This window comes from Thyridium curvatum, assembly GCF_004353045.1.
Source record: "Thyridium curvatum strain D216 chromosome Unknown NODE_87_length_172569_cov_81.238300, whole genome shotgun sequence".
Classification (NCBI taxonomy): Eukaryota; Fungi; Ascomycota; class Sordariomycetes; order Thyridiales; family Thyridiaceae; genus Thyridium; species Thyridium curvatum.
The window spans coordinates 5997-21043 of NW_022156842.1; the positions used below are offsets into that span (position 1 = coordinate 5997).

The 15047-nt window shown below is 58.1% G+C and overlaps 5 protein-coding genes across 5 annotated transcripts; 3 read left to right on the forward strand and 2 right to left on the reverse strand.

Moving 5' to 3' along the window:
* Positions 1-203: 203 nt before the first annotated feature.
* Positions 204-5398, forward strand: E0L32_010580 (uncharacterized protein; the record flags this gene model as incomplete). The annotated part of the gene is made up of 4 exons (XM_031133214.1): positions 204-3026; positions 3536-4039; positions 4096-4254; positions 4355-5398. 4 exons carry the CDS (start codon positions 204-206, stop codon positions 5396-5398), a joined length of 4530 nt encoding a protein of 1509 aa, XP_030989395.1.
* A 720-nt stretch (positions 5399-6118) lies between these two features.
* Positions 6119-7769, reverse strand: E0L32_010581 (uncharacterized protein; the record flags this gene model as incomplete). The annotated part of the gene is made up of 3 exons (XM_031133215.1): positions 6119-6469; positions 6530-7295; positions 7348-7769. The coding sequence occupies 3 exons, from the start codon at positions 7767-7769 to the stop codon at positions 6119-6121; spliced, it is 1539 nt and encodes a 512-aa protein (XP_030989396.1).
* A 567-nt stretch (positions 7770-8336) lies between these two features.
* E0L32_010582 (uncharacterized protein) lies at positions 8337-9557 on the forward strand (the record flags this gene model as incomplete). The annotated part of the gene is made up of 1 exon (XM_031133216.1): positions 8337-9557. One exon carries the CDS (start codon positions 8337-8339, stop codon positions 9555-9557), a length of 1221 nt encoding a protein of 406 aa, XP_030989397.1.
* A 559-nt stretch (positions 9558-10116) lies between these two features.
* On the forward strand, positions 10117-12358 carry E0L32_010583 (uncharacterized protein; the record flags this gene model as incomplete). The annotated part of the gene is made up of 4 exons (XM_031133217.1): positions 10117-11204; positions 11269-11366; positions 11430-12130; positions 12194-12358. 4 exons carry the CDS (start codon positions 10117-10119, stop codon positions 12356-12358), a joined length of 2052 nt encoding a protein of 683 aa, XP_030989398.1.
* A 90-nt stretch (positions 12359-12448) lies between these two features.
* On the reverse strand, positions 12449-14376 carry E0L32_010584 (uncharacterized protein; the record flags this gene model as incomplete). Its single annotated transcript, XM_031133219.1, has 2 exons — positions 12449-13261; positions 13309-14376. 2 exons carry the CDS (start codon positions 14374-14376, stop codon positions 12449-12451), a joined length of 1881 nt encoding a protein of 626 aa, XP_030989399.1.
* Between the last annotated feature and the right edge of the window lie 671 nt (positions 14377-15047).

Sequence of the window (15047 nt, forward strand, 5' to 3'; positions counted from 1 at the left end):
GAAAGCGGTGCCCTGAACGAGAGCGGTGCCGCCGAAAACCTACCAACCGCCAAAATCACGCACTAGATGATATTCGCTCGTGGCTAAAGAACCCATTGGTCCCTTCTTCACACCACACCGAAACCGTCCTCTCGGTCCCAGCCAGTCGACCTGACCTGCCCACACTCGCTGATCGTCGGCCGCTCAGCGGTCGCCTGCCCGCCATGAGCGACCAGAACTCGCCCTTTGGGGCCGGCACACCTCCCGCACCCGGCGCCGCCGCCAGCACCACCACCACCAAGGGCAAGGAGAAGAAGAGGGTCGGGTTCTCCAGCAGCGACGGCCAGAGCCGCCAGTCCCCCGAGTTCGACTACTTCAGCAGCCCCAACGTCGCCGCCGCCGGCACGATGAGCACGGGCTCGACCCCCGGCGCCGAGGACATCTCCCTGCGGCGCGACGACCCCGTCGACCACGAGGAGCTGTCCAAGGCCATCAGCAAGATCCTGTCGCCGCCGCAGCTCGTGCTGCCCGAGCCCGAGCCCTCCTACTTCCCCCGCCGCAACCGCCAGGAGCAGTCCTCCCGCGAGGCCAAGGAGCGCGCCGACCGCCTGGCCGAGAGCGTCGAGAAGCACTGGTCCGCGCCGACCTCGCGCCGCACCTCGCTCGACCGAGGAGACGCCCCCGACACCGAGGAGGACGAGGCCGTCTACGCCACGGGCAGGGCCCGCGCCAACTCCCGCGCCGCCGCCGAGCGCCTCGTCAGGGCGCACTCGCGGCGAAACGCCACCACCAAGAACCACTCGTCTTCGTCGTCGTCCTCCTCCTCCAAGAAGCGCCCGGGCGCGCTCAGCCTCGCCCCCGATTCGCAGTTCAAGTACGACGCCGGCCTGCGCTCCGGGCAGACCACGCCCACCGGCCGGCAGCAGTTCGCGGACCACGAGCACGAGTACGTCCCGGCCCCGAGCAAGTACAACGGCGGCATCCTCGCGTCCCTGCTGAAGCTCTACAACGAGTCCGGCGCCGGCGCCGGCGCCGGCGGTCCCTCGCGCAACGGCAGCCCCAGCCCCGGCCACAGCGAGCCGACCACCCCGATCGAGACGCCCCGCCCGTCCCGCCCGTCCTCCCCGGCCTCCGGCACCACCACGCCCAAGCGCCACAGCGGCCTGTTCTCCGGGTACCGCAGCCACAAGCACTCGCAGTCCGCCACCGGCATCGCCGGCCTCGTCGAGTCCTCCACCATGCTCAGCACCCCCGGCCTGACCGAGTTCGGCGCCGCCGCCGGCGAGCGCTTCAAGCACCAGCGGCCCAAGATGAAGCGCTCGCGGTCCAGCCTCTTCGGCGTCGGCGGCGGCGGCGGCGGCGGCTCCTCCTCCGCGAGCGGCACCGCCAGCCCCCGCACCGCCCGCCGCGACGAGGAGCAGATCCGCATCACCATCCACATCGCCCACGTCCTCAGCCGCCACCGCTACCTCATCCGCCTCTGCCGCGCCCTCATGATGTTCGGCGCCCCGACCCACCGCCTCGAGGACTACCTGCGCATGTCGGCCCGCGTGCTCGAGATCGAGTGCCAGTTCCTCTACATCCCCGGCTGCATGCTCATCTCCTTTGACGACAGCAGCACCCACACCGCCGAGGTCAAGCTCGTGCGCGCCCCGCAGGGCGTCGACCTCGGCCGCCTGCTCGACGTGCACGGCATCTACAAGGAGGTCGTGCACGACCGCATCTCGGTCGACCAGGCCATCGTCAAGCTCGAGGCCGTCAGCGGCCGCCGGGACAAGTTCAGCACCTGGCTGCGCATCCCGCTCTACGGGCTCGCCTCGGCCACCGTCGCGCCCTTCGCCTTCCAGGGCCGCTTCGTCGACATGCCCGTCGCCTTCCTGCTCGGCTGCATCGTCGGCGCCCTCGCCCTGCTCGTCGCCCCCTCCTCCGAGCTCTACGCCAACGTGTTTGAGATCTCGGCCGCCGTCATCACCACCTTCCTCGCGCGCGCCTTCGGCTCCATCGGCGGCGGCAAGGTCTTCTGCTTCTCCGCCCTGGCCCAGTCCTCCATCGCCCTGCTGCTGCCGGGCTACATGGTCCTCTGCGCCTCGCTGGAGCTGCAGTCGCACAACATCGTCGCCGGCTCCATCCGCATGGTCTACGCCATGATCTACACCCTCTTCCTCGGCTACGGCATCACCATCGGCGCCACCATCTACGGCACCATCGACAGCAGCGCCACCTCGGACACGCAGTGCTCCGCGCCCCTCGGCCGCCCCTGGTACTTCCTCTTCGTGCCCCTCTTCACCGTCTGCCTGTGCATCGTCAACCAGGCCAAGTGGCGCCAGATCCCCGTCATGCTCGTCATCTCGGTCGCCGGCTTCGCCGCAAACACCTACGCCTCGACCTACTTCAACAACAACGCCCAGATCGCCAGCACCCTCGGCGCCCTGTGCGTCGGCGTCCTGGCCAACCTCTACTCGCGCCTGAGCCGGCACCTCGAGCGCGCCTTCTGCGCCCTCTGGGCCCGCCACCTCGGGCCCCGCGCCGCCCGCCTGCGGCGCTGGTGGCGACGCCGGCGCACGAGGCACCGTCCCGCGCACCACCGCCGCCAGCAGTCGCGCAGGGAGTTCTACAAGCTGCACTCGCGGGGCTCCTACTCGAGCGCCGACCTCGAGGCCGTCGGCGGCAGCAGCGGCGGCGCCGCGACGCCCGACGACGACGAGCTCGGCGGCGAACGACCCCCGGGGACGGAGACGGCCGAGGCCGAGGACGAGGCCAAGGCCGAGAAGCGCGCCCCGGGCAGCGCAGAGGTCATCGGCTACAGCCTCGCCGCGGCGGCCATGCTCCCCGCCATCTTCGTGCAGGTGCCCTCCGGGCTCGCCGCCAACGGCAGCCTGCTGTCGAGCATCGACACGGCCAACCAGATCACGCACAACACGACGGGCAGCGGCGGCGCGCCGAGCCCCGAGAGCGGCATGGTCAACAGCGTCGCCTTCGCCGTGCTGCTGAGCGTCATCCAGGTCGCCATCGGCATCACCGTCGGCCTGTTCCTGAGCGCGCTGCTGGTCTATCCCTTTGGGAAGCGGAGGAGTGCCTTGTTCAGTTTTTAGATTTTTTTCGTTTGGGAGATGGGGGTTTGTTTACATGGCGTTTTATCTCTTTGGGATTTTGCTACACACACACAGCGCTGGCGTTTGTAAATTTCTACTACAAGCATTGGGATAATGGTGTAATGGGATGGCTTCGGTGTTTTGGGACCCTTTCTTACACAAAGGAAGATGACATAGACAGACGAATCAGTCAACACGTACGCCGATAGACAGCGATACCACATAGACTAATAGATAGACACATGGCTCATGGCAAGCCATCGGGGAATTCACAATCACACATCAGCCCCGAGCAGTCAAGCTCGCTCGCTCTTCGCACTGCCAGTTGGCAAAACCAAACAATGCTTTTCCTAAGACATACAGTCTAACTCTACTGCAGCACACACCGATCATCTCGCCTACGAGGCCTCGAACCCCGGGACAAGTGACGGAAACCTCCCAATCGACTCTACCCCCAACGCCAGCTCCCCACCCCCCTGCGTCCTCTCCCTCTGCCTCCTCCGCCGACCTCCAGCCCACCCCCACCAGCCGCCGCCCTTCTTCTCCGGATCCTCTCCTCCCCTGGCCCCCCTCCTCCTCCCTCTGATCACGGCACTGCTCTCGATCTCCAGCCCGTCCCTCAGCCGCGCCGCCTGATCGGGAAACCTCCGGGCGCAGACCTCGGCCTCGAACAGGGCGTCGAGCACGTCGGTGGGAATGTCGTCCGTCTCGGGCAGGCAGAAGTACGCCCAGACGAAGAGCGCGAGCGCGCACGACGATGGGAGGAACGCCGCGAAGCCGCGCAGGTCGGCGTGCCCCGCGTCGAGCATGTACGGGCCCGCGGCGGCCTGCACCAGGTTCATGAAGTCGTAGGCCGCGCGCGCAAGGGACAGCGTCTTGGCACGGATCACGGGCGCCGTCACGTCGCAGACGATCGAGTTGGTCACGGGGCCGATCGTCGCGCCTATTGTAGTAGACAAGGGGAAATAGTCAGTCAGTGAATCAACACCCATTTGCGCATGAGAGTTCAGGAAGGACTAGATAGGAAGAACCCCATACCAAAGACAAAGGACCAGGCGAGGAGCAGGCCGGCTTGAGACCTTCTGGCAGAGTTGAAGATACCGAGGCGGTAGGTGATCTCCAAGCAGCCGGTGCAGGCCAAGATGGGGAACATGCCGGCAGTGCCTCCCAGAAAGATCCGGCGGTAGGAGGTGTAGGCTTGTGCCAACCAGTAGACTAAACCTCCCGCGAAGATCACGCACGAGTTTGCTACAGCCGTACAGTCAGTCCATCCAGAATTCTAGAAGGCAATCTGCATGGGTGGCCTGCTCACCAAAGTTCATGGCAAAGGATTTGTCTTCCGGTATACCGGCCATCATGAGGAAGAAAACAACCTGGCTTGCAATGGCGAACCCAACCACGAGTTGGCTCAGAGAGCAGATGACGGCGAGCAGAGTGCGCCGGCGGTTGTGTCCGCGGAAGCAGTCCATGTACGTCCCTTGGATCTTCATGTTGACCGACTCTGCCCTGATGGTCTGGAACATCTGCTCCACCTGCTCGCGTATCTCGTTCATCGTCTCGCAGTCGGGCGTCAGAAACGCCAGCGAGCTGGCGGCGTCGTCGAGGCGGTTGTGCCGGATCAGCCACCAGGGCGACTCCGGGGCGAACCAGCAGCCCAGCAGGACGGGGACGGGCAGGAGCCACTGCAGCGCGATGGGGATCTTGTACGCCCACTCCCCGCGGACGTCCGCCATGGCGAACAGGACCCCGGACGAGAGAACCTGGCCGATATACCAGCACAGGTTGACGTAGCTCGTGAGGTAGCCCTTGATGCTCGGCGGGCAGATGTCGGCGGCGTAGTTCATGGTGATGGTGGCAAACATGCCGGCGGGGACGCCCTGCAGCATGGACCCAACCAGGAGGGCCTCGCGCGACGCGGCGAAGAAGTTGATGATGCTGAAGCCGCAAAAGGCGATGACGGCGAAGCCCATGCACTTGAGCGGCGGCACGCGGGAGCTGAGCAGGCCGCAGCTCAGCGAGCCGACGATGGCGCTGCCGACGACGCCCATCTGGATCCCCATCAGCTAGTTCGTGGGCATCCGTTTGTGCACGGCGTCGTAGCTGTCGCTGTCGTATTCGTCAAGGTACAGGTCGCCAAAGATCTTGCTGAACTCCGGGTGGAAGATGAGCGAGGTGAGCAGAGCCTGCGAGTAGCCGACCAAGATGACGCTGATGGCCATCAGGACGGACCAGCCGACGGCGGCTCTGTGGCGGCACAGCGCCAGGCGGAGGAGGCTGCTCTGGTCCTGGCGCTGCCCGGGAGCCATCGTGGTCATGGTCCTTGGTGACCTGGCCGGCTTTGGGTTGAGTGGTAGATGGGATGGGTTGAAATGGAGAAGAGTGAGCGCGGCTGGAATTTCGGTCGAGGGAAGACCAGATGTCTTGGGAAGGGATTTGGGAGACATAGCCCTCCCGAAGAGGCCGATGACGGCTGCTTCGGAATCGTGAGAGGCATGAAATAGAAGGAACGAGGGTTGAGGTGGAAGGAGCACCTGGACATATATCTTGATCCCCGGAGCATTTCATCCTTCTGGCCCAAATAGTAAAGTAATGTGGACGCCAACGGGCTCCTCTATTCTATTCCATCTCGCCTCTTCAGTCTCATTTCAGCACTCGGCCTTGAATTGTCTTCCTTCTTGGGAGACATTCCAACGGAACATGAATCAGCTCTACACTGATAGGGGAGACGGTAAAAAATCTGGAACTTGCTTCTTCTTTCAGGACATAGCTTGCTCCAAGCTCGTATCACCGACCGAGGGCGTCGACAAGTGTAACAGTGACTCGACTGGGGCAACTGGCAATGTCAACTTTGGCACGTACGTTGGGTCGTATATGTGTGTCTAAGGTTAAGGGATCCTTTCACAAGGCAGTCAAGTGCAATCAGTCGTGAGGTAGTGGTGTCATATGAAGATCTGGTGTTTGTACTACTACTATGTGGCAAACTCTAAAATATCATGAAGACGCAGTTATCAGTGTTACCATTTGATGCAACGCCAGATTCGATCTCATCACAGAACGTAGCGGAAGTCGGGGTTCTCGAGGTCGGTCTTGTCGTGCATACCAAGACGCATACCGTCCAGTTTCTCCTCGAGGTTGTCGACCGGCCCATAGCGGCGGTCTCGGCGCTTGTTCTCGACCACCATGTAGACACGCAGCAGGATACCCGACAGAAGCGCAATGCAGAAAAAGACCAAGATTGTCGTGATCGCGAGCACATATTTCGGGGCATCCTGGTCTCGGAAGAGGAAGGGTCCGGCGATGTTGGCGGCCCCGAAGATAACGAGCAGCATCGTGTTGGTAACGGCACGCTTAGTGTGACCAGCAACGTTTTGGCCGACGATGGTCAGGACAAAGGGCCACTGTGTTAGAGATGTGTTAGTTGACCAGATCTTCTTGGACGTGGCCGTGCTCATGCTTACAGTCACAGCATAAGAGTTGATGAGCCAATAAGCAAATACGCGACCGTACTTGTTGGCTCCTGTGTTCTGGGTCGCGTAAACGGCAGCAATACCAGCAATTGCGGGCAGCAGCGGCACGGTCATGCCAAGTGTCCTGAGGTTGCCGTACTTGAGGGAGAAGAATCCCCAGACAACCATACTGCCGGCACTAACCACCGACGAAGGAAGGCCGATGAGGAGCGTCTTGAAAGCGTCGAAACCGAACCCGGAAATGACGAGTGAACCAAAGCTTGTAAGCCCACCGTTGGGCAGCTGCGTGAACAAGACAAAAGATAGGATAAACCAGGTCTTGGGATCACGGACGGCGTGCCAGACTTGGTATCCCTTCCACTCGTATCCCTTGATACCCATCATGTTTGAAGCCACACGCTGGACCGCGATGACCTGCTCCTCATGGCTGAGAAACTTAGCTTTGTTAGGGGTCTCCGGCATGAAGAAGAGCCACAAGAAGCCACATATAACCGAAAGCAGGCCCAGGACGAGGAAGATGTACATCCAGGGTTTCAGAGCCGTGTTGGTGATGTGACCCAGACCAAAGGAGAGCAAGCTAGAGACTATGGAGAAGAGTCCTTGCATGGCAGCCCACAGCATGGTGCGCATGACCTGCTCCCGGCGGGTGTAAAACATCGAGGTATACATCACGAAGCCGGGTGTCACCACAGACTCTGCCACGCCAAGTAGGAACCGAATTACCATCAGTCCAGCAAAGTTCTTAAGTCCGAGGTGACTGTAATGTGTTAGGAGGAGAATTTTGTAGAGGTGGAGTGAAGCCAACTTACCCCAGCATCAGAACTCCCCAGCAGATCACTGACCAACTCAGGATCTTGGCGGTCTTGTACCGCTGTAGTATATAATTCGCAAATGGCTGGCTAGCCAGGTACCCGAAATAAAAGGTGCTACTCGCCCAGGAATACTCTGTACCGACGAGGCCGAGGTCTCCTCGAAAGTTGAAGAGGACAGCCCATCCCATGGCAACCTTGTCGACATAGTTGAGGCCGTACAGGAAGCACATGAGGGGCAGCAAGTGAAGATCGATCTTTCGACGCACTGCCTCGCCTTGCTCAGGCGTGAAAGCCTCCGGATTTGCCTCCTGAAAGAGTTCGTAGCCTTCGTCGGCTTTCTGGCCCTTCAGGGCCGCCTCGGCGTCGGAGGTGGCCATGTGTTCCCGCGGGGCCGGCGCCGCCTGGATGGTGTCGGACATTGTCTGCAGAGAAACGAAAACGTAATTTTCTGGGGAAAGAGGAGTCCGGAACAGGGGTCGACAGTGTCTGCTGCGAGCACGTTGCTTGACTTGTCTGCGTATCGAGGAACAACCACCGGAGTGACTCCCTCGCGGGTACTTATTGTCCTACCGCCGCGCTCAGCGGAATGGGTCCCCGAGCAGCTTATCTATTGTACAATACAGTAACTGGATGCGGTTCGGGTCTTGTTGCCGGCTCAGACACTCGATTCTTATCTGGAGGGCTTCCTCCAGCAGTTTGGGGAATAACACGGACTATCACCGAACGCTAGTAGCCTGTTAAGCATTGGGGCGCATATTGGCTCTAGGCTTGCAGGGATGCCCGCTTCGTTAGCTTGCTTCCAAGGTCGATCCCACGCCAGAGACTTGTCAGGAAGAGAAATATATATCGGCAAAGTGCGATTATCGGCCGATAGCCCCCGGTTCCTTGGAGCACATGCCATTGATCGGACATACTCTAGAGAAGGCCGCAACAGTCGAAGCCTGAGCATTGAGTGAAGCATCAACAATACCAGAAGCACACACCAGATGGCACAATTTCCTGAGATTGACGAGACCAAGTGTCTCCAGTTTCTCTCCAAGCTCGTCCAGATCAAGAGCTACTCGCAGACCGATGGAGAGATCGAGGCATCAAATTTCATGGTCGAGCGCATGAAAGAGATCGGTCTCGATGCCGCTGTATATCCTTTCGACAACGGCAAGCGCCAGAACGCAGTCGGTGTCTGGAGAGGCAGAGGACAGGGCGAGGCCTCTGCTCAACCAGCCAAGACACTGCTTTTCAATGGCCATTTGGACACGAACCCAGTCTCTGAGGGTTGGACGGTCGACCCGTGGGAGGGCAAGATCGACGAGAACTTTATTTACGGCATCGGTGTTAGCAACATGAAGTCAGGCTGTGCGGCCTACTACTGCGCTGTCGAAACCCTCAAGGCCTGGGGCTGGCAGCCACGCGCGGATGTAACATTGACATATGTCGTGGGCGAGCTGCAAGGGGGCGTGGGCACAATGGCTCTCATCGAGCAGGGTCGGATTAAGGCGGACTACTTCATCAACTGCGAGCCATCTGATATCCGGGCCATCACCATGCACGCCGAGGCGTTGACTTTCGAGATCAACCTCATCGGTGTCACACGTCACATGTCAGCCAAGGAGGAGGCGGCCGATTCCATCATGGCTGCATGCGAACTGATTCCAAAGCTCAACGCCTTGACGTTTCGAGGAGCAAAGAGTCCGGAGCACAAGAAGTGCAACAGATGTCTAGTTGGCATCGCTCACGGAGCGCTCGGCAAAGAGCTCGCCGAGTGGAGGCCTGCCCAGGTTTCCGACTTCTGCAAACTCGCCGGAAGTGCGAGATATGGTCCCGGACAGACGCAGGAGGATGTGATGGCTACCATGAGGGAGACCATCGAGGCAGTGATCAAAAAGTTCCCGGGCATGACCTTTGAACTCAACCAACGCTTTGAGCCGACGATGCCTGCTTTTGAGACACCGCCAGACTCCGAGATCGTGCAATCACTCAACCGAGCCTACCATCAAGTTCGTGGAGAAGATCAACCAACGGGCGTTCTGGCACCCACGTGCTTCTACGGATCAGACGCAGGCCATTTGTATAAGAGTCTGGGGATGCAGGGTATTGTGTGTGGGCCGGGGGGCAAGTACAACACGCGACCGGATGAGAAGGTGGACATCCCCGACTACCTTGACTGTATCCGAATGTTCATGCGGGTTATTATTGATTTGTGCGGATAAGTCAATGGTGCAATAGAATATCCGGCAGACTAGTCTCTAGGGAGACAGGTTGTGTACAGAAACTTATGACTGATGGCGTCCGCAAATGATCTGTGACAAACGACGAGTGAGCTGACCGTCCAAGTATGAGTCCTGGGGTTGTCCATCCACCTATTATAGCAGCATGACTAATCTGTATAATGTAATACCGTACTGTTCACAGCTACTAGAATATAAAAATCCTCCTCCTAGTAAACGCCTTCAATTTCTAAGTAGGATGATGGCTCACCCACCTCTGGTGATCGCTGACAGACAGGTCATTTTAAGCCTACTAGCTCGACATTTCATCCCCGTTCATCGGTGGGGCATGCCGACGTCGGCGTGGGGCCGATTCTACTTCACGCCTTGTAAGGAACAAGGACAACCGAATGGCAGGGTAGGAATTTGAGAAACAGTAGACTGCATGGTAGGTAGGCATGGTTTCGTTCGCCTAGCGCCTGTCCACTGATCTTGTACCACGACCAGACGTTGAGGCTAACAGCGAAAGCATCACGCATCATTGCCCAGACATTTCAGCAAGATGGCAGTATCTCAGGATGAGGTTGAACGGGTGATGCTGAGGACGCCCGAAGTGCACAAACTTCGGCATTGGTCTCAGCTATACTCGGCAGAACCTCATCTGGCCGGTGATTTGGCTCACGCCGAAAGGATCAGAGACTTGTGGCGTTCGTACGGTATCCCCACCGAGCTGGCCACTTACGAAGTGCTGCAAAACTTTCCTGAGTCGCAGGCCCTTCAACTGCTCTCTGCAGATGGAAAAGTCGCCTTTGAGGCGACCCTTAGGGAAGATGAGGTCCCAGAGGACCCAACTTCGTCACCGGACAAGGGCCTGCCGGCCTTTCACGGCTTCGGCGCCAATGGAGACGTCTGCGCCGAGCTCGTATATGCCAACTTTGGCACTATTGCGGACTTCGATCTGCTTGCTGCGAAAGGCATCTCGGTCAAGGGCAAGATTGTCATCTGCAAATATGCCAAAGTATTTCGTGGTCTGAAGATTAGGGCTGCCGAGCAGTACGGTGCTGCGGCTGTCATTTTGTACAACGACCCTCAGGAGGACGGCGAATACACGACCAGAAACGGCTACCAGCACTTCCCTGACGGACCAGCTAGGCATCCAAAGACCATTCAGCGTGGTAGTGTTGACTACTTCTCCGTTGCTGTCGGCGATCCGACCACCCCTGGATATCCTAGTCTGCCTGGCAGAGATGTGAAAAGATGCGATCCCACGCATGCCATCCCTACTATCCCCTCGCTCCCTATCTCATACTCGGAAGCCCAGCCCTTCCTTGAAGCCCTCAATGGTCACGGCCTCTCGCCCTCCGAGATGGGAGGCGAATGGCTTGGGCAATTGGAAGGTGTCCAGTACTGTACGGGACCTAGTGCTTTGAAAGTCTCGTTGTCAAATCAAGGCACCTTTAAATATGCCACGATATACAATGTAGTTGGAACTATCCAGGGTACCATTGAGGAGTGCGTCGTCCTCGGGAACCACCACGACTCCTGGTGCTGTGGTGCCATCGATCCTGTGTCTGGCACTACCTCAATGAACGAAGTTGCACGAGGCTTTGGCGACTTGCTTTCCAAAGGATGGAGGCCGCTTAGGAAGATGTAAGTCGTTGAGGAAGAGAAACTCAGTATGTATGGCAACCGTAGCTAACAAATTCCGTTGTAGCATCCTCTGCAACTGGGATAATGAAGAGTACGGGTTGGTCGGCTCAACGGAATGGGGAGAAGACAACGCCGAGATGCTGAGCGAGAGTTCCATAGCGTGTAAGTTGTCAACAAGTTTAGTGACCTATTGGCTAAGCCTTGCACTGACGTATCTTGGAATAGATATCAATGTGGATGAGTCTACAAATGGAGGGCGGATTCTCGGTGCCAACGGCAGTCCTCTTTTGAACACCATCCTCCGAGATGCTGCTAAGGTGGTCGAATCCCCACTGTATGAAGGAAAGTCAGTTTACGACGACTGGCTGAGCGACCAGCAGCTAGCAGACCCTGGCCTTGCAGAGCCCAGCCTTGCACTCATGGGAACGGGGAGCGACTATACCGTCTTCTTCGACCACCTCGGTATCCCCTCCATCGACATGCTCTTCAACAGACAAGGCCAAGGCGTCTACCCCTATCACTCTAACTATGATAGCTACTACTGGGTCGACAAGTTTGGAGATCCGGGCTTCAAGAAGCACTTGGCCATGGCTCGCTTGTGGGGACTGGTTGTCGCCAGGCTTGCCGAGGCTGCCGTGGTGCCTTTTACTGCTGCACACTATCCTGCTACTCTGAAGATGCACTTGAAGGAACTGAAGGAGCGTAAGAGCTGCTCTCTCGACTTTACTTCCATTGATGCGTCGATAAGTCGTTTCCAAACCGCCGCGGAGAAGCTGGACCAAAAAGCAAAAGCCTTGTCGACTGCGACCACAGACGAAGAACAGGCTTCGCTGTCGTCTATCAACACAAAGTACAGGTTGATTGAGCGACTATTTCTGTTGCCAAAAGGCGCAGGACTGCCGGGAAGGCCATGGTACCGGCACATGGTGAGTGGAGCATGCAATAACCAAGTAAATGTTACGATGCCGAACTAAGTTATGAATCTGCAGGTCTTTGCTCCGGGTCTATGGTATGGCTATGATGGCGTGATATTCCCCGGAGTACTGGAGGCTTTAGAGAAGGGAGAACTGGCAACGGCGAACGAGTGGCTGGGGAAAATCGCTACGGCTATTAATAGCATAGCTGATATGATTGAGCAGCCCGCCTCTAACTGATGCTGGCATGGCGAATAATAATAGACGAGCTTGCCATCATGTATAGTCCTGACTTTAGAGCAACACTGCCATCTCCATCAACTTCTGCAACTACTCTGGCACACTGGGTCCCAGCTCAGCCAAGACATCGCACCGCCTGCCCCTACCGCCTTCCCACGTGTACGCATCGACAAGGCTCCATGCTACGGAGAGACCAGGTTCAGCATACTGCGTTAAGTTAACAGTCTCCCCGTAGGCGTAGGTCATGTTGGCCGTAACCTCTATGCCTCCAGTCATGTTGAGGTTGAGCATGGGCGAGCCGTTAGCTCCGCCGCACCAGGTCTTCCAGCTTCTCGAGCTCGCCGCGTCGAACTTCCCGTTGACGCCACCTTCTCCAGCGAGCTGGGCGACGAGCTCATCTGAAAGTCTGGGGTCATCGCGAATGATAAAGTTGCCCCAGATCCTCTGCATGCCGAGACGGAAATGCTCGGTCAGTGTGCCGTCTCCGGGATGGACACCGTTGGCGACCCAGTACGCGTTCAGGTCGCCGGCGTGCTGAGCGGGAGGGACGGAGAACTGGTAGTGCCACGAGTTCCCGCCTGACCGTCCGAACGCGTCTGACAACCAGTACGATGGGCAGACAAAAGTAGCCTCTGAGAACAGGTTGTCGGCAGCCTGTTGGTATCCAACGGCGAAAGAGGATTGGTTCAGCGCCGTCGGTCCGCTGTCTCCAAGCGTTGCAAACCAAGGTTGGCCGGGAACGATCGGGTCAATTGCGTACGTCTCTGCCAACTTGTCGAGCTCTTCCTCGTTCATTACTGGGAAGCTAGACTTCAGCCACGAGGTGAAGGCACTCTCGTCCACCACAGCGGGCATGAAGACAGCTCCCTCGTTTGCGTTGTGCTGCTCCGCATCAGCTTTAGTCTGAATATCTCTCATGATTTAGGTAATTAGACTCTGAGCTTGCTTACCCCCGAAAGGAAACGTGCGCCATTCACCGAGCCACTGCGCAGTTGTACAGATGGCAAGTCCCTCAGAAACTCGCCATCGGTAACGGGAAGGAATGACCAGGAGCCATAACGTCCGACGCTGTTGACCTTCTGGTTGGCTTTCTGAAGTGTCCCGCTGTCGGTGGCTTGGAGGCAAGCAAAAACGGTAGCGTCACCTGCAGGCGCATTTTCGTCGAGGCACCCAGCGGCAATAGCAAACCCAGCATAAGTAGACTCGGGGAGAGGGCCGTCGTAGTTGTACTGTTGAGGAAGGTATGGGCTTGCGGCCAGGGCGTTTTGAAACATCCTCGTTCCCCAGGTGCCGCCTTCGGCCATCACGAGTGTCATGACAGCGCCTCCGCCAGCAGATTCGCCAGCGATGGTGATGCGGCTGGGATCACCGCCGAAGCCGCCGATATGATTGTTCACCCACTCTAGGGCAGCCTTGACATCCCAGAGGCCTGCATTGGCAACCCCGTGACGATGTACGGCAGCGGATGACAGGAAACCGAAGGCGCCCAGGCGGTACTGGATACTGACATAGACAAAGCCGTTGCCATTGTTCTTCATCAGGTCATTAAACTCGAGTGCCTCGTTCCCACTACCGTAGCCGCCGCCGTGGATGAAGAAGAGTACGGGGAGTTCCTTGGCAGCCGGGGGAGCAATGACAGATAGATACAGACAGTCCTCATTCCCCGGGGGATCCGGAGTGGGGGAAGGGGTAAAGGGCGCGGCCGGACTCTGCGGACACACCGGAGGCCACTCGGCGGATAGAACGATAGGTTCAGTCTGTGTTATTGGTGGTTGAGGTTTTTGCCAGCGCAGGTTACCGACGGGAGGCGCAGCGTATTGTATGCCCCTGAAGTTGTTGAGGCCCGTGACATTGTCTAGATATCCTCTGTATATAGCATATCCAAGGTCGACAGTCAGCGGATCCGATCTAGCAGAGATATGACCCGGGTCAACTGGGCTAGCATTCGATAACGCATGAAAGAATACGAGGAACCTCGAGGTCCAGAATGACCAGCCAGGTCTCGAGCGTGTGGTCATCATGCTGCTTCCTCAGACCCGATCAAGCTTCAGCCAAGTGTGCACCTACGTAATTCAATCGAGAATATTGTATTCTGCTAGAACACAGAAACCCCAGATGCAAATCGCTTCAGGAAACAGAGATATGTAGGAAGGGCCTTTAGTACTCCCAGGCTGAACCCACGGAAGGCACGCGTATGCCTGCAGGAAATCCTGGTTCGGAGTATTCATCCCCTCAACTTCAGTTCCCACTTGTCATCAGTGGAGCTTCTTGTTGGAGTAATCTTGCGTAGATCGCTGGGGTAAATGCAACCGCATTTATTGGGGCTGCTGAGGACCTCCCAACTTGGTATCAACTTTCTTCATCCAGGATGCAATCGACTACCGCAACTTTCCGGACATGTGGGAAAGCTTGTCTATTCGGGATTCGCAAGCAGCTGTCATAGTGTCATAGAACTTGCAAGTCAAATTAATAGCTATCGGCCGGGCCCTGACCATTGTGCCGCCAATGTTCACAGGCACAACAGGTAGATCAGCACCGCGCCGCCTGCGCCGTAAATTACCTGCTTATGAACGTCATAACCGCCAAAATCTCCGATCAGGCGGGCCGATGTTGACTTCTCGGCTAGCTATTGCCAGACTACACCGCCTTGATTATCTCCTCATCATAATGATAGAGAGTTGGAGCCGAT